Source organism: Canis lupus, chromosome 10, assembly GCF_048164855.1.
Source record: "Canis lupus baileyi chromosome 10, mCanLup2.hap1, whole genome shotgun sequence".
NCBI lineage: Eukaryota > Metazoa > Chordata > Mammalia > Carnivora > Canidae > Canis > Canis lupus.
The window spans coordinates 39,950,408-39,968,898 of NC_132847.1; the positions used below are offsets into that span (position 1 = coordinate 39,950,408).

General features: G+C 45.0%; 1 protein-coding gene across 4 annotated transcripts in view; it reads left to right on the plus strand.

Annotated features, from left to right (window-relative positions):
- Positions 1-18,491, plus strand: part of ADAMTSL1 (ADAMTS like 1) — an 872,407-nt gene that overhangs the window by 732,196 nt on the left and 121,720 nt on the right. For all 4 annotated transcript variants that reach the window (XM_072841474.1, XM_072841475.1, XM_072841477.1 and 1 more), the window contains 3 exons: positions 5,759-5,938; positions 11,830-11,983; positions 12,884-14,012. In XM_072841474.1, coding sequence (XP_072697575.1) covers positions 5,759-5,938; positions 11,830-11,983; positions 12,884-14,012 — 1,463 coding nt within the window. The remainder of the gene's footprint in view (positions 1-5,758; positions 5,939-11,829; positions 11,984-12,883; positions 14,013-18,491) is intronic.

The following is an 18,491-nucleotide window of genomic DNA, read 5'->3' on the forward strand; positions in this document are numbered from 1 at the left end:
GTGGTCACAGGCCTGAGCAGAATGGGCATCTGTGTGCCCAGGGAAGGGCAAATTGTCCCCATGGCAGGCCAGCAAAGAACATGACTGAGCTGAGCTGCCAAATGTAAGGGCTCTCAAGGGCATTCTCAGGAGTCTGAGCCTTATAACCTCCAGGGTGTTGAGAATTTCCTAAAAGTTTTCTGTGTAGATCAAATTCTCAAACAACAAGCTGATTTTCTTTATATTTTCTTGTAGCTGCTTTGTCACCATATTGTCACAGACTTGTGCACAGCACTGATGGGAATCACCTGAGGGTCTGTCCCTTAAATCACAATGCTATCTGCAAAATGATGACCCAGCTAGGTTATGTTTCATGAGCACAATTTTATTACATCTCCACCCTTAAAATAAGACCAATTGTTTTCACCATAGATTTCCTCAGTTTGAAAGAGAGAGAAAAATCACCTGCATTTCTCCTTATTGTCACATTGACCAAAAGGCTCTACCTGAGTGGCTTGGATCAGAGAGCTCTTCTGTTGCACCTATCTGTCTGTTTGGGAAGCATTTATTCAAATTGAATGGAAGCCCATGTGCCTTCTTAGATATTTAGGGAAAGAAGACTTTAGCCATCAAGCATTGAAGAGATCTGTAGTCCTACATATCCAACATCACTAGTGAAGTGCCTAAAATGTCAGTTACCAGATGACAGAAACTTCAAGAGCATGTTCTTTTATGCCTCACAGACTCAATAGGACTCATGGGGAATTTGTGAATTATAATCAAAGGAGTAGAAGAAAAGTGGTTTGATGTAATGTTGAGGTTTAGGCGATAATGATTTTATGAATCAGCTATTACTTCTCTCAAAGAAAAATACACTGCATTTTCACTACAGTGTAGACACCATACCTAAATGTCTCATTCCTCCAGCATCAGTTATAAAATGTCACTCTACTGTTTAACTTATATACAATTACATTTTTTATTAGGAAAAAAATCATTAATTAAAAAAAAATGGGGGCAGCCTGGGTGGCTCAGCAGTTTAGTGCCTGCCTTGGCCCAGGGCATGATCCTGGAGACCCGGGATGGAGTCCCATGTCGGGCTTCTTGCTTGGAGCCTGCTTCTCCCTCTGCCTGTGCCTCTGCCTCTCTCTCTCTCTCTCTCTCTCTCTCTGTCTCATGAATAAATAAAATATTTTAAAAAAATAATATTTTTTTTTTAATGGAGAGAGTATGGAAGAAAACTAGAGATGGAGACAACCAATCCTAAGGTCTCTTATTTGAGATGTAACTATCACAGTGGGGCAAGTTTGGGGCTTTGTTTTTTGGTTTTGGGTTTTTTTTAATTTTTTTAAATTTTATTTAAATTCAATTTGCCCACATAGAGTATAACACCCAGTGCTCATCTCATCACGTGCCCTCCTCAGTGCCCATCACCCAATTACCCCATTCCCCCCACCGACTTCCCCTTCTGCAACCTTTTGTTTGTCTCCCAGAGTTAGGAGTCTCTCATGGTTTCTCTTCTTTTCCATAATTTTTCCCTGAGGGAAAGTTTTGAATGCAATTCTAAAACACTAATATGAGCAACAAGAACCAAAATTCCTTCCTGTATAGAGTTAATAGGATAATGGATGATAATTTTCAAAGGGATGAAAGCTATTTAAAAGAGCTATTTAAAAATAATAAACAAAAAGAGGTTAATAGACTAGAGACTGTTTGGCCATTCTAGCGAGGTGGTTGAGGATACAATCTCCATGCAGGTAAGAATGAAATTAAACCTGAATAATTAGAAACACTCAGCCATGTGAAGAGTAAGAGGAGAGTGGGGCTGGGTGGAGAGAAGAACAAGTGCAAAGGTCCTGTGGGAAAAACAAGCTTGGCATGTTGGAGGAACAACACATACACACACAAAACCAGTGTGGCTGGTTTATGCAGGGAAAAGGGAGAATTGTATGAGATGAAATTGCAGAGGTGTGTCAGGTTCCTCTTGTTCAGTGCTAGAACCAAGAATCTAGAACCATGCTTGGTACTAAAGAAATTTTTGTCAAATGAATAAATGAAGTTAAAATTTGAGACAGGCTGTCTCAAAAGTTCCTTCAGGGCAGGAACCAGAACATTTAAGGCTTTGGAGGTCAGGGTTAAAAGAGTTTGGATTTTATTCTAATCACAAGGAAAAGCCATGGGAATTATATGATCTGATTTGAAAACATCATTCTTGCTTCTGTGTGGAGAGTAGACTTTAGATATGCTAAATATCTTCCACGGCTCTTGTAGATTCACCTTACCTTCTCCATCTGTGTCTCAGGAGGCTGACCTGTAGAGACTCCACTTTCTGGCTTCTAGTTGTGTTGAACCAATGGCATTTTCAGCAGGCTGTCAGAAGGAGAGCAGCTGTCTTCAAGTTGAGTACACCATCCATATCCTGCTAGGACCTAACTGAGAAAACTAGAGACTGGTTAGGAGGCTTTGTGGTAGTCTAAGCAAAGATGATGATATCATAATTTATTATTTGTTGCAGAGGTAAAGCTTATTTATTTTGGAGGGATATCTGAAAGTATTTGCTCACAGATTGAGTGTTAGGGAAGAGATGGCAAGAAAAAGGAAACACTCAAGACGTTTCCTACTGAATTCAGACATTTCTGTCCTGAATATGGAGCCATCAAATAAAGGGGGAAGGCTGAGAGGAGAGAAGATTTGGGGCAAGGACAGAAGGGCAAGATCACAGGTTCCATTTTGGACATATTTAGGTCAAGATACCTGTTTGCATTTAAGTGGACATACTGAGTAAGCAAAGGGGAGAAGTCAGAGCCTAAGATTTAAATTTTTGACTCACCAGGACAAGCTTTGTTTTTTTTTCTAGACAGTACAATTTCAACAAAATTACATTAAGTTCATGGAAGAATTTTAATAATTCATAGAATGGAAAGAATTGTGGAAAACACAGTCCCCAAGTTTGGCAGATTTTAGGAATCAGTAATGCACATGGTTAGTTGTATAATTATAAAAGAGTCCTGAAGAAAGGCTGAACAGTAAAGGTTATAACTAATCTGATGATAGAATAACTGGATGGTTGGAAGTGAGGATTCAATAAAAAGACAAGAAGGCTAAACCTAAGAAGTCATGCAAAAGACTATAAAACCAAATTGAAACCTTTAGCTGTCCGTATAACAAGAAGGCATATTTTAAGTATATGGAACTCTTAGCCACCAATTTAAATTTCCCCTAACCACCAACTTCAATTCCACAAATATTGAGGATTTACATTCGCAGAAGGCACTGTGCTAGACAGTGTGGGTACAAAACTCATTGCAGAAATAAAATCTTTGAGACCTTATTGAAGTGCTACTAAATGAGAGCTAAAATTAAGTTTTGCTTCTGCAATAAATGAAAAGGCCAGGGAGTCATCACAATGAGCCAGAGAAGCCAAAGGCCTGGCCCACTCACAGCTTGAAGCATTAGCTCTGAGGCTGTAGATTTTTCCTCAAATAAGGCTAAACAGCAAGCTAGACCAGTCCTTGGAAGGAACTTTTTGGATCTGTGATGAGTCACAACTGGCTGAAGACCACCTTCTTCAGTCTACCTACACACTCAGCTTCATGGCATAGCCTAGAAGCTGTGTTCAAATGTAGCCTGTTGGCTCCGAAGTCAAAAGGTCTAGGGAGAACACATTTTCAGGGCCACCACAGTGCCCAGATGAACTATTTGAGAATGTTGGTCCCCAACCTGAAACATGGACATACGCCATCAGAGATAGTCACAGAGTGGAGGCTGAGGATTAGAATTGCAAATTTGCATTGCAAAGCACCACCCCTCCAGTGGAGGAGAGGCTGAGACCAGGTTCTGGCAGGCTGGTGCTTAGGGGGCCTGGGGCTCTCAGCAGGAGGCAGCAGCAGAATACTCTCCCACTGCAAAGGGAGAGGAGCTCCTATAGCCACAGGAAAGAGAAGCTGTGCTTGGGCTCCCTCTCCAGTTGGATGGGCCACCCTAGCTCCAGAGCAGGTGCTCCATAGGAGGTAGGTGAATGTTGCATAGAATGGAAGTCAACCAGTTTCTGCCCCTGAGTGGCCTTAATTGAATCACTTCTTTCCAGCTTCAGCTTCTTTATTTGTAAAGTGGGGCTAAAATCTACCTCCCAGAATTTCTGATTTAATGGATCTGAGATGGGATTCATCTAGGCTTCAGAAATTTTAAAAGCTCCCAAGTGATTTTAAAGTGCATCCAGGGTGGGAACACAAAAAGAAAGTGACAGTTGGATCACAGCAGCATTCTGACCACACTCAAGGACACTACATCACCATCCTAACCTTGACCATGAGCACAAATCCCTCTTGCAGTCCAAGTAAGCCCACTGAGCACAGACATCTCTGAGAGACCACTGCTAGAGCAGGAGCTACTCCTTCAGCAAAAACGTTCAGGTTTGTATACCCAGCACTAACCTCCCAGTGAGCCCAAGGGCAGCAGGTGGAAAGAAGAAGACTATTCTGGAAGAAAGCAGAACACTCTCTAGAATGTTGACAGTAAAGTATCCCCAGCACAGAGTAGTCATCAATTGCTGATCTAAAAATGACTAAAGTAAAAGACAAAAAAAATAAAATAAAATAAAAAAATAAAAATGACTAAAGTTTAGATCCGACTAAAAATAACAGAAAACCCAATGACTTAAATAAGAGAGAAAAGTATTTCTCACTTGTATAAGCCCAGATTATCCAGGGTCCATGTGGTAGCTTCACAGTCGGGAAGATAGGCTACTTCCATTTGTTTGCCTATCACTGTCCAAGACGGGAGGTTAAATTTTAGACTTCATGTTCACATTCCAGCCAGCAAGGAGGAGAAAGGGACAGGGTGGGGGTGGGGTGTCACACACTCATTTTGTGGTCATTTCCCTGAAACGGCACACCACCTTCCATGTATATCCCACTGGCCAGCTCTCAGGCACAAGGCCAGGTGCACCTTCAGAGCAGATTGACAAATATAGTCTGTATGCTGGAAAGTCATGTGCCCAACTAGAAATTGGGGGTTCCTTTGCTACTGCAAGGGAGGGGACTACTGGGACAACAGCCAACAGTCTATGCCTGAAATCGCCTCCCTTGCCCCTCATGCGACTGGATTGTAACTATTCAGTTACATGTAAATAGTGTGTTTGACTGGAATCCCACTGAAAACCACTGAAATAAGACTATTTTCCTGCATCCCAATTCCAGTGACTCTAGTTCCCACTGCCCTGAGAAATCAACAGTCCTACAAGAAAAGTGTTCCAGGGGAGTTCTTCAGGAAACCAGGCCTTACCTCTAATGTGCTTCCTCCAGTAGTGAGGCAGAATGGATGTTTACACTTGGAGAGAAAGTCTTGCCTTCTGTGCAGATTAATTCCTGCAGATTTACACTGATGGCAGGCGCTCTCTCCTATTCCTTCTGGAGGCTGAACAGATTACTTTCACTGGGTCGTAAATATGTTTAACACCCTATTATACTAACCTTTTAAACCAGTTGTCTTGGGTGGCTGCAAATATACTTTAGGAACAACTTTCTATGATTTAAAGGCCCTTGAAATTCCTGGATGCTCTAGTTAAATACTTGAAATTAAGATTGGAGGGTGTAGATCTTGTGACAAACTTCATTTCAAAGAAAGGAAGCAAAATCCTTTGGGTTGATTCTTAGTTTTCTTCTTCTTCTTCTGTTGTTTTTTTTTTCCCCACTCTTTTCTCACCCAAGGCTAAGATGAGTACTGGCAGACAAACATACCACTGTCCTACGTTTAGATGGACTTTTTATTCCTTCCCCAGTGTTCCAGGACCTGTGGAGGGGGCATCCAGAAGCGGGAGGTTCTTTGCAAACAGCGCATGGCTGATGGCAGCTTCCTGGAGCTTCCTGAGACCTTCTGTTCAGCCTCTAAACTGGCCTCCCAGCAAGCCTGCAAGAAAGATGACTGTCCCAGCGAGTGGCTCCTCTCTGACTGGACAGAGGTACGTATGTATGCTCCTTGGAAGGAGATCATAAAAGAAGCATAAGGAAGAAGAGGAGGTACCCCAAATTTACACAAACAGAAGATGAAAACAGAACAAAATAATCCTCCTAGCATTTCAGAACTGTATTTTTGTAACCATTTATCCCATAATGTGCAACCAGCTTTTAACTAGGCTACAGGGACATGAAGTAAGCAGCCAGCCATTACACGACAATCAGAAGCATGGAATTGTAAACAGGTTCCTCGTGGAACAAAACCAAGCTTTGTCTGGCCCAGAATTCCTGTCAGAAGACTGTGTTGTTCTACCTTTATCCACACCCCCCTTTCCGACCTCCCGGCACCTCCTCCTCCCAGATGTTTCTAGTCTCTACTCAGGATGGGCAAAGCCTCTTTCATTATTCCCTTCCAAGTTACTGGACAATAAGGAACATGATTTATTAAGAAAAGAAGGCCAGGGAAATCCTGCCTCTTTACTGTCAGTTTCCTGGCTCCAGGACATTAACAGCTTCCCAGCAAGAGAACTTGATTTCCCCTGCTGCTTGCATTTGGGGGGATGATTACATCAGCATCCACCATTCCTTACTTACCTCATAAGTTAAGATATACCCCCAACTCACTTAACTTTTCTAAATAATTCCTACTCTAACACTAGCCTAAATTAAGTCATTTACACCTAGCTTTGACTTGTTCTCAGCCCCTCTACCACTACTGTGAATTGTGTACAACTCTCCCAGCTTCATAGGCATGTGTGTCTTCCATAAAGAAGTCCCCCTAAAAGTATTGCCTCATATGCAGATTTAACCAAGAACAGAATTGCCAGGCCTGAAGTGAAAATCTTGGTGTAAAAAGCAGATTCAAGACCCTGTCCTTTCTTGCATTTAACCACTTGCACTGGGCTTGCTGATCCCATTGCCTTCTTGGTATCGTTGTGTGCATATGTGTATGTTCTATGTATTCAACAGGATGGGGCTTCTGGGGGTTGAAACACCTCACAAGGACGCTTGCTTCCACAGAGGGAAAAGCTGCCTCTGAAGATTAAGAGGCCACCTCTTTCAACCTGGGTTCTTAGAATTCTTGCGCTTTATCTAGAGCTTTATAGATATAAAGTTCACTCAGGTGGTGTTTACTAAGGGCATCGCGAGAATGAGGTAACCTACTTCACCACAGGTTTTATATTTGGCAATAAAATTGCCTTCTGGTGCCTCACCCCAAATGTCCCAGAAGAGAAATAGGTATGATTATTTTTTTTAATTTTAAGAACAATTATCTTTCAATAGGATAAAGGATTAAAAGCATGTAAAATAAGTGTGTGTGTGTGTGTGTGTGTACACATGTGCATGAACATGTAAGTGCCAGTTTTTCCATGGAATGTTGATTTGAGGTGTGGTGTTATGTAAGAAAAATCATAACAGAACTAACCATGTAGGAGAGTGCACCGAAGTAAGTGGCTCTAGATGGAGACTTCCTTCCAGGGGCATACGGTAAAAGGTGTCCTTCTACAAATTCTGTCGGTGATAGTTGTCCTGAGTGGAATGCTGAGGAAGGGACTTGTGCGTATTATCATGGACCTGCCATGTTTCTGGAGTTTGTGGCCTCTGAGCACATGGGACACAGAGAATTCAGAAAAAATTCTTTCAGGCCTGCAGATTTGAGGCAGGGCCCCTTGTTTTTAGGCACTAAGGAAAGGAGACTGCTCAAGTGAGGTGCTCTGAGTCCCTTTAAGTATCACAGACCTTTGGAACCCTGCCGTGTGTGCTCAGGAGTTGGACTCATAGAGGCACTTGGGTGGCTCAGTTGGTTAAGCATCTGACTCTTGATTTCGGCCCAGGTCATGATCTCAGGGTCATGAGACTGAGCCCCATGTGGAGATCTGCACCAGATGTGAAGTCTGCTTAAAATTGTCTCTCTCCCTCTCCCTCTGCCTTTCAAGTGTGCACTCTCTCTCTCAAAAAAGAGAGAGAGAGAGAGAAAGAGAGACTCAAAGGCAAATTTAGGTTCTCATCCCGACTCTGCTACTTACTGGCTCTCTAACCTTGGGCTAGTTATTTAACCTGTCTGAGCCTCACTTTGTGTATCTGAATATTGGAGATAATAATGTCCACTCATATGGTTTTTGAGAGGATTTAGATAAATGATGCATATAAAGCTTTGTGCTTAGTAAAAGTTAACCCTATTAATGTTATGGTCCTCTTCCATCCCTGCTCATTGTCAGGAGGAGAGGAAATAAAAGGAAGCACTTACCTGGACTGGCTAGACCCAGGGTCATGGCCTAGGCTTCCTGCGGGCTCTTCCAGTCTTCTTAGGAAGAGAAAGTCACACTTTGGGAAGTAGGACTGGTTAGCCCTTATGCGTGGAATGTTCTTAGGTTCTGGGTTATCTGGGCTGATGTGTAGAAATTCCAAACATTGGGGAGGGGCTGGGAATGGTGGGTAGGAATCACCAGTTCACTGGGATTCAACTCAAGCTGGTGCCATACAAATGTGCTCCCGGGGGTGTTCACAGAGGCTCTTATTGGCCCTGTCATCCAACAGCCCTTGCCTTGGCCCTGGTGCTCTGATTGAGATGAAACACGCATTCCACATCCCCTGCCCCCAAGACTCCCCTTGGAGAAAGGAAGACCTGGATGATCTATGGGTGTTTTTCATCCTCAAGTATCTGGGCTCAATCTTATAGTTACTGCACAGAATCCCTCAGAGACAGAATTAAGCCAAAATTTTAGACACTTCAAATAAAATTACTTTCAGATTCTATTCTGAGAATAAGACCCCTTAAAAGGTTTTACTTCTTTTCTTTAAAAGAATTCCTTGCATCTCTGGAAAGAGATGGCTATCATATATTTTTAAATCATATTTTTATGAAAGTACTTTCCCCCAAAAAATATAAAAGAAATTAAGGTCAGAGTAGTCAATTTTAGAGCTAGAAGGAACATAGAAGATTCTATAGCCTGGTGGTTCTTTTAAAAATTAAAGCCACAGAGGCCTCTTTTCAATTGAAATGTTACTACAAAGCCAAGAATCTCAAACAGAAAAAAAATCAGAGCTGTTTTGGTTGAAGTATGGTCAAGGGCCCCAGATCTCCATAGGTTGGATCTCCAGATCACCCGAAAGCCTCTGAATCACTTCCTCAACATAGAAGAGGGTTTGAAAATCCCTCCTCATGCTTAGTTTTCTTTTAGAGATCTGGAAACTGAGCCTCAATAAAGAACTAGACTTGACCAAAATCATAAACCAATCTTCAGAGATATAGTCTATTTTCCTGCTTGGCAGGACTAAACTGACCATGCTTTTAAATTTTCCAGGCTCTTTGCCTCCATCCCACCTGATCCCAGGATTTGGGGCTGTCATTTACAATAAAATAAGAGATGGGTAGAATCTGGAATCCACCATCATCAGGAAACAAAAGCAATGGGTTTCCTACCTCCATTTTTTTTGCATCTAAAATGTCTTTCAGGGTGGCGTATATCACAGCACATTGCATGGAGTAGTTCATTTCAGCAGGTTAACATATAACACTTGAAAATATAAGATAATATTTTGGGGCTTAGTGTCATTTTTCAAGTTAACGTGGCACACTGCCATGACCCTAGTTCAGGTCTTTATCATCTCGAGCCTGGACTACTGTGGCAGCTCCTTAACTGACATCCCTGCCTGCCATACATCTCTTACTCCCTTCCCTCCCGGACACTGTTGCCAGATTAACCTTCTCAAAACACCTCTTTCATCATTTCACTCCTCCCTCCAATGGCTCCTCACTGCCTAGTGGACCAATTCCAAACCTTCTGTCTGAAAATTAAAAATCTCCAACGTCTGGCCCCAAACTACCTCTTGAGCTCCTGACACTCTCGACTTGTTCCCTCTGTTCAGTCAGACTGGTTTAGCTCTTCCTCGAAGCCTGCCTTGGATTCTTGCACTGAACTCTTCAACTGTCGCTCTGGATATTCCCCTGCCTCCCGTGCTTATCCCTAGTTTCTGCACACATTTGTACTTTACTCACCTTCAGAACCTCAGCTGGGAAATCACTTGTGCACCATCAACATTCAACCATTGTTAGCATTAATTTTGTAATACTTCACTTCTCTTGTAGTTTTATATTCCTACTAAATCTTATATTACTGTCTAATTCTTTGAACAGCTTTATTTTTTTAAGATTTTATTTAAAAAAAAAGATTTTATTTATTTATTTGAGAGAGAGCAAGAGTGATTGGGTATACGAGAGAAAGAGAGAGCACGTGAGAGAGAGAGCATGAGGAGGAGCAGAGGGGCAGAGGGAGAGGAAGAAGCACACTCTCCGCTGAGCGGGGAGCCCGATGTGGGACTTGATCTCAGGACTCTGGGATCATGACCTGAGCCAAAGGCAAACACAACCAACTGAGCCACCCAGGCACCCTGAACAGCTTTATTGAGGTATAATGTACATACTATAAAATTCAACTTCGCATTGTTTTCAAGGTTTATCTGTTTACTACATATCCAAAAGAACAACAGTCCTTTTATGGTAGAATAATATTCCACTATATAAATATACCATATTTTTGTTTATCCATTTACCAGTTGGTGGACATTTGAGTTGTTTCCACATTTTTCTCTGTTGAACATTCTCATTCAAGTCTTTGTGTGAATGGATGTTTTCACTTCTTTTGGGTAGATACCTACAAGTGAAATTGCTGGGTCATACTGTAAATTTATGGTCATCTTTGTAAGAAACTATCAAGCTGTTGTCAAGAAGGCTGCACTATTTTACATTTCCACCAACAAGATAAGAAGGTTCTAATTTTACACATCTACATTTACAATAACATTTGTTACTGTCTGTTTTTGTTATGGCCATTCCAGGGGATATGAAGTGGTATCTCATTGTGGTTTTGATTTCTATCTCCCTAATACGATATTTCATTTTTTTTTATTTTTTTATTTTTATGATAGTCATACAGAGAGAGAGAGAGAGAGAGGCAGAGACATAGGCAGAGGGAGAAGCAGGCCCCATGCACCGGGAGCCTGACGTGGGACTCGATCCCGGGTCTCCAGGATCGCGCCCTGGGCCAAAGGCAGGCGCCAAACCGCTGCGCCACCCAGGGATCCCCCGATATTTCATTTTAAAAACACATTTAGATTCCCCCCCACACACTCATTTGATGACAGCCCCTTGAGGTACAAACCACCTTGCACTTTTTTTCCCAGAGTTTCTAGCACCCGAGCTCAGACAAAGTAGATGTATGACGGTTATCGGATGCTTAACATTAAAATTATATTTGTGAAGGAAGGAAGAACATAATTAGCATTGAGTGTCATTTCTGTGTGTGAAATTCAAACTATATTATCTCATTTAATTCCCAACCTTGCTGGGGTGCCTGGGTGGCTCAGTCAGTTAAGTGTCTGCATTTGGCTCAGGTCATGGTCCCAAGATCCTGGGATTGAGCCCCATGTTGGGCTCCTGGCTCAGCAGGGAGCCTGCTTCTCCAGCTCCCCCCGGCTCATGCTTGCTCGCTCTCTCTCTCACTCAAATAAATAAATAGAATCTTAAAAAAAAAAAATCCCTACCTTGCAAAATAAGTGTACAAAGTAGAAACAGACTCTGAGTTGCCAACTGGTAAAATACTAAGCTGGGATTTGAACACAGGGCTCTATGACTCTGTAACTCTAAAGGCCAGGCCACATAAGTAGAACAGGTAGAGTGTCTACAGGAAACCTGAGAGCAGAGAAATCTTGGGATGTGTTTACAATATGGCCGTGTCTTCCCAAAGTGCTGCATACTTGATGTTTCTCTCTTTCAGTGACTGTTGCTTTTTTAAGCAACTTTTCTCGCATTTTGGTGAGTTTGAGAGTCCATACAAAAACCCATTAGCCTCTAGTTCCTGCATTTACGTACATGTGGTCCCTCTTTCCTCACCAGTGTTCCACAAGCTGCGGAGAAGGCACCCAGACTCGGAGTGCCATTTGCCGGCAGGTGCTAAAAACCGGGGTCTCGGCCATTGTCAATTCCTCCCTGTGCCCTCCCCTGCCCTTCTCTTCATCCATCAGGCCCTGCATGCTGGCAACCTGTGCACGTGAGTATGTCTGAGCTCTGGGGACAGGGGGACCGAACCCACCACCCAGGAGCAGCTGTGGCCACACGGTAGCTTTCCTTAAACCCAAGACCAGAGGGAGGCTGTCAGGCAGTAGGGCTGGAGGACAGCAGCAGGCTGGTGGGCTCAGCTGGAGATGGAAAAGAAATCTTAATTACACGTGGCCAAGCAGAATTCTCTTCTCTGCTGGAAAAACAGTTTGCAGGGGGTAGTGCAAAGTTCACTGGCTGGCACAGAGAGATCTGGAAGCTGGAGTCAGCATATTACCGATGAAGCCTAATGCTGTCCACTCGGGGGTTTTAAAATGCCCTAAACAGATTTGTTATGTTTAATATTAATCCCTGGAGTTGTAACACCTCTGGGCTCTCCTCCCCAAGTACCCTGCCCCGCCCCCCGCCCGTGCTCTGCAGAACACGAAGGGATGTGGAAACGGAGAGCAGTCCCCTTCCCTTTGTCCCCTGCCTGTTTTTATGCTTGTTTTCTTTCTTTTTGAATCCTTCTAATGAGAGGAACTGCCTCTGCCCCTGGCGTCCCCCTCCATCTAGAACCTGCATCTCAGCTTCTAGGGGTAGAAAGCCCCAGCAGGGTGATAGCAGGTTGCCCCCGCTGCACCCCATTAGTTGGAGCTTAGCCTGGGCGGCAGCCTGACGGCCCACAGCTGGCAGCCGCTTCCTCCCCGCAAAGCCTAGGGCTTGCGCCTCCCCTGAAGCCCTGTCTCCCTCCTCGGCTCCAGTGCGTCCGCTCCCTCGCTTCCCCGCCCGGCTCCCTCGCTTCCCCGCCCCGCTCCCTCGCTTCCCCGCCCCGCGCCCGCGCCCGCGCCCCGCGCTCACTCTCGTTCTCCTCCGCCCTCCGTGCGCTCCCCTCCCACTGCCTCGGCGGCAGGGCCCGGGCGGCCGTCCAGCAAGCACAGCCCCCACATCGCGGCCGCCAGGAAGGTCTACATCCAGACCCGCCGGCAGAGGAAGCTGCACTTCGTCGTGGGGGGCTTCGCCTACCTGCTCCCCAAGACGGCGGTGGTGCTGCGCTGCCCCACGCGGCGCTTCCGCAAGCCGCTCATCACCTGGGAGAAGGACGGCCACCACCTCATCAGCTCGGCGCACGTCACCGTGGCCCCGTTCGGCTACCTGAAGATCCACCGCCTCAAGCCCTCCGACGCCGGCGTCTACACCTGCTCGGCGGGGCCCGCCCGGGAGCAGTTTGTCATCAAGCTCATCGGGGGCAACCGGAAGCTGGTGGCCCGGCCCCTGAGCCCCAGGAGCGAGGAGGAGGCCCCGGCGGGGAGGAAGGCCAGCCCCAAGGAGGCCCTGCACACCCACAAACACCAGAACGGCATCTTCTCCAACGGCAGCAAGGCCGAGAAGCGCGGCCCCGCCACGGACGCGGGGAGCCGCTACGATGACCTGGTCTCGCGGCTGCTGGAGCAGGGCGGCTGGCCCGGGGAGCTCCTCGCCGCGTGGGAGGTGCAGGACTCGGCCGAGAGGAACGCGTCCTCCGAGGAGGACCAGAACGCCGAGCAGGCCCCGCGGCCCCTGCCCTTCACCATGGTGACCGAGCAGAGGCGCCTGGACGACATCCTCCGGAACCTGTCGCAGCAGCCCGAGGAGCTCCGGGACGTCCACCGCAAGCACCTGGTGGCCCAGCTGGCCCAGGACATCTTCCGCAGCCACCTGGAGCACCGGGACGCGCTGCCCAAGCCCTCGGAGCGGAGGCCCCCCCCGCTGGCCGTGCCCCCTCGCAAGCACGTGTCCGGCTTCAGCAGCTCGCTGCGGACCTCGGCCCCCGCGGGGGAGGCCGTGGGGGGCCCTCGCCGGCCGCACCGCAAGCCCACCATCCTGCGGAAGATCTCGGCCGCCCAGCAGCTGTCGGCCTCCGAGGTGGTCACGCACCTCGGGCAGACGGTGGCCCTGGCCAGCGGCACGCTCAGCGTGCTCTTGCACTGCGAGGCCATAGGCACCCCGAGGCCTACCATCAGCTGGGCCAGGAACGGAGAAGCGGTTCAGTTCAGTGACAGGTGAGCCTGGCAGCCACCGGGGCTGGGGGGGGGAGGGGCGGGCGAGGGGCCACAGGTCGCCGCCGGGGTGCTCGCCGGGGTGCTCGCGCGGCTCTTCCTTCCAGGTGGTTCCAAGGGTAGGGCTTAGAACCCCGGGCCTCGGGCCTGGCAGCCTGAGTTGCAAGTCACCAATAGGCCTGCTGGAGCCAAGACTAAGTATTTGATTTCTCTAAACTGTATGCTGTCCTCTTGGTAAGGTAACAGTAACAGTGCCTATCCACCCCAGTCCCCGTAGGGTCCCAAAGATTAATGAGATATTCTCCAGATAGCTTTGAACTTTTGGCAGAAAGCTATCATTCAAGGCCAAGGCATTATTACATTACCACTCTGTGAGATGGCCCACTGAACAGCTTATCCATCAGAATACTGTCTCCGTGTGTGGTCCCTCAGGGCTGGAGAGAGAGTGCAGCCAGCACCTGCTGCTCCCTGTGGGTGAGCCCATCCTCTGTCTGGGCCCGACAAAGCTGGTTGTTCCAGAAAGCTTTTATTCCCAGTCAGACCTGTGATTAATTATCCTAATATCTCACGGTGTCTCTGTTTTGATGTGTCATTACGAGGATGACAGCATGTATTACTTACTGATTTCCTTGGGCCATGGCCATTTATAATGTAAAATCAATAGTAGTGGTAGAAGTTATAACAATAATATTTTTGAACACTATGTGCCAAGAACCGTGCCATAATTCCTGCATATATTCTCTTTTAATCTTTATAGTGGCCCTGACAACAATAATAGCTAGCATTAAGTGAGTAGCGACAATCTGCCAGGCTAATGGGGTCTTTGTGTGTTTATTTCGTTAAATTCTAACTAAGCCCTAAGAAGTGGGTACGGTTTTTGTTTTTGTTTTTAAGATTTTATTTTTATTTATTCATGAGAGACACACAGAGGCAGAGACATAGGCAGAGGGAGAAGCAGCCTCCCCTCCAGGAGTCTGCGGGACTTGATCCCAGGACCCCTGGATCATGACCTGAGCTCAACCACTGAGCCACCCAAGTGCCCCGTGGGTATAGTTTTTATCCACACTTTACAGAAGAGAAAACAAAGCCTAGGAACTGGCTAAAGATCTTAATAGTAGGTGGCAGAGCCAAGATACGTGACACAAATAAGATAGGCAGTCAATGGGAAGAATCATATACTCTGGATGAGAGAGGGGTCTTTAAGGTCCTCCAACATAGAGTCCTCGTTTTAAATTTTTATCTTCTCTGAATTCATGTAGAATGCTATTTTCATTAAGAATAATCCCAAATACTATTACTTGGCAATCCTTGTACCTAGCTTGCTAGCTTTGGGTAAAGGAAAGAAAGGAGCGAGGATTTATTGTGCCAGGCACTTTGCCAGGTATATTTATATGTAACTGCATTTCTTATTCTAACAGTCCACAAGATTGACATTATCCTCCAGTTTCACATAGAAAATCAAGGGTTAGCAGCTCACCCAAGAAGATCACACTTTAGTAAGAGCCAGACCAACGATTCCATATCAAGTTTGTTTGAGTCCAATTTGGTCTCCTCTTCTGAGACTGGGGAACAAATGTGACTTTGTCTTGCCTGCCTACATCTTTTGTGCCTTTGAAATGGCAATAATATTGCCTCTCAGCCTTAGTACTTATAGGCCAAATACCTTTAATAACAACGATAGTAAGTATTTTTCCGGCGTACTCTTATTATGTGCCAGACACGGTAATCAGTGCTTTAAAAGCGGCATCTTATTTAATCTCCAAAAATAACCTTACAGTTTAAACACTATTATTGTTACCACAACAATATTTCTCAACAATGAGAAAGCTGAGACACAGATGTGGGAACCCACACAGAAGTGCCGGAGACAGGGTTTGAATGCAGGATTTATTGCACCAGGCATTTTAAATGCACACCTCAAGAACCTCTCCTCTTGTGTGCTGCTTGGTTCTCCCCAGCTCACGCTTTCATTGGTCAGCTAATGGCTAGGGTTCCTGCAGATCTTCCTAGAAATCTTTACAACAGATTTTGGGGTCAAGCTGAAGTTGGAGTAAATCCCCTTGAGGTCACGGAGTCGATGAGAGGTAGCCCCAGTGTCAGATCCCCCAGGATGACGGGTGCGGGTGAAGAGTGGTGCCCTGGTGCTGGGGTGGATGGTGCACTCGAAGCCTATTAGTGCACCGTCCTACCTACTGTGACCAAATCATGTCATCTTCTCCACCAGCCAGTCAGCTTCTCAAGTGTAGGTACCATTTTATTCCTAGACCTCTTGTCCAGGATTGCGCTACTGGGATGGAAGGGAATAGCATTTGGCTATACACAGGAAAAGATGGGAATTAATGTTTCTTGACTCACCACAGACCCAGTGCTCTGTGCCAGCAACTTTTTCATAGCCATCGCCCTTGGTTAATGGCCACCACAGGGTACAACATAGGAGCTGCTATCCCGATTTCAGAGATGAGAAAACTGTGGCCCAAAGTAGTTTGGGAGCTCGATGATGTTAGCTCGCAAAAGGCAGAATCAAGAGGGCAGATTCGAACCCAGGTCTGCCCAACCCTAGCCCATGCTGTTTCACTTGGTATGACCTTAGTCCCTTCATTTCAAAAGCAGGGGAGTGGCAGGGAGGTTGTACCAGTTCATCTCTGAGGTCCCTTCTACCTCTTTCACTCACTTACAAAAAGCCACAGAAGACAAAAACCCATATGCTGGTGGGGAGTGGGGAAAGCCTTGAGCACAGGAGCTTCAATCTCTGTCGCATGAGCTATTTCTGAGCCCCCTCCACAAAATGGGAGTTCACCAGTTGCATGAGTTTGGGACATATTCACTTAAAGCTGAACAGATGTACTTTGCTGCTGGATTTTACTTCTATTTTTTTAATATAGTGCTTGATATTTTTTCTCATTTTTATTATAAAAGCAGTAAAAGGACTATAAAGCAATTCAAATAATACCTAAATCTATAAAGTACAAAAGTAAGTCTCCCTCATCCTCCCACATCGATTCCCCAGAGTCTGTCTCTCTTAATAATTTGGTATACATCCTTTTGGAATTTTTATATATTTTATTGCATTATATATAAAACACATATACACATATATGACTTGGGTTTTTTAATGGAATATTACTCATGTTTAGAAATTTCATGTGGTTTCTACTCAACAACATGTCTAGAAGACATTTCATTATAGTATGTAGAGATCTGCGTCACCATTTTTAATGGCTGATTACTGTTCCTGAATGCATTTAACTATCCCCCAATTGAAAATTATTTTGGTTTTTCTATTTTTTTAAACTCCTTTAAGCACTCCAATGTGTGTTGTGACTGTCCAAGTGAATAATGCAGTATGCGTTATTTTCCAAGTAGTTCTTTGATCAATGAACAATTTTTTGCCCTAGTCATCTCAAGGATACCAAGAGTTCTTGAAATACCACTTAGGAAACATTACTTTCACCTTTTAATTCTCACCTCCTTGGGTACTCTGTGTCTAGCTCTAACGTCTTTAAGATGAAGAGGGTTCCATGGAATCTTACTAGAAAAAGACACATGGGAGCCAGGTGCTAAAGATACCGAAGGTGCTAGACTAGAGCCAGTCCTGGCTCTTCAGTCACAAGGACATTGGTGGCAGCAAGGGTTAGGAGTAGCATTAAGAGGAAGAGCACATGAAGCACATGGGCAAACAGTTTTACAGTTTTTGCCACTCTCAAGATTTTTCTAGATCTACCCTTGACAGAGCTTTCCAATGCAAGTTAATGGCACCCGGTAAAGAAAAATATGAGATTTGGGATACTGATCTCTGATGTCATAATTTCTCCATTTAACTTAGCCAGCCAAAAAGAAATATGACTGGAGCTTTATTTTCTATACAGTTTTCCAAGTCCTGTTGAAAAAAAGAGAGTGAATATATCTGCACAGAGTATGCAGGAGCACAGAGCTGCCATTGGGACTCCTTTGCTATGGGCCATTGGTGACCTCTCTGTGTTGGGTTTCATTGCTTGTCATCATTCCTGTGTCCGGTAGCAATTCAGAAATGCTCATTTATTTTCACACAGAGATGTGCTGAAATGCCCAGTGCTGTAGTTCAGTTAGTCTGTTTTTGCTTAGTACCAAATCCATCTTTCTGAAAGAATCTGCAAGATTCAGCTGGCTATTGGTTTGTAGGACTTTGCCATGTGTTAAAGTATACTCTTAGTAACCTGAGCCAGCCAGATAGGTCAAGAGATGAAGAAAGTAACTAAGGAGAAGTCTACTACTTCTTTGGCTTTTCAGTATGCCAAAGTTTTATCTGAAAGAAATTGCTTCTATGAAAAAATCACTATCAAGTCAATACCAGTGTACCTCATATATATAATTTACTAGTTGAAATGAATTCACATGCCAACTTATCAAGCAATAGTTTATGGGATGTTATTGAATATACTATGATAGACTGGTTCATCATAATCCCCTGCTTCTCCTTTATTTCATATAACATTCCCATGGATC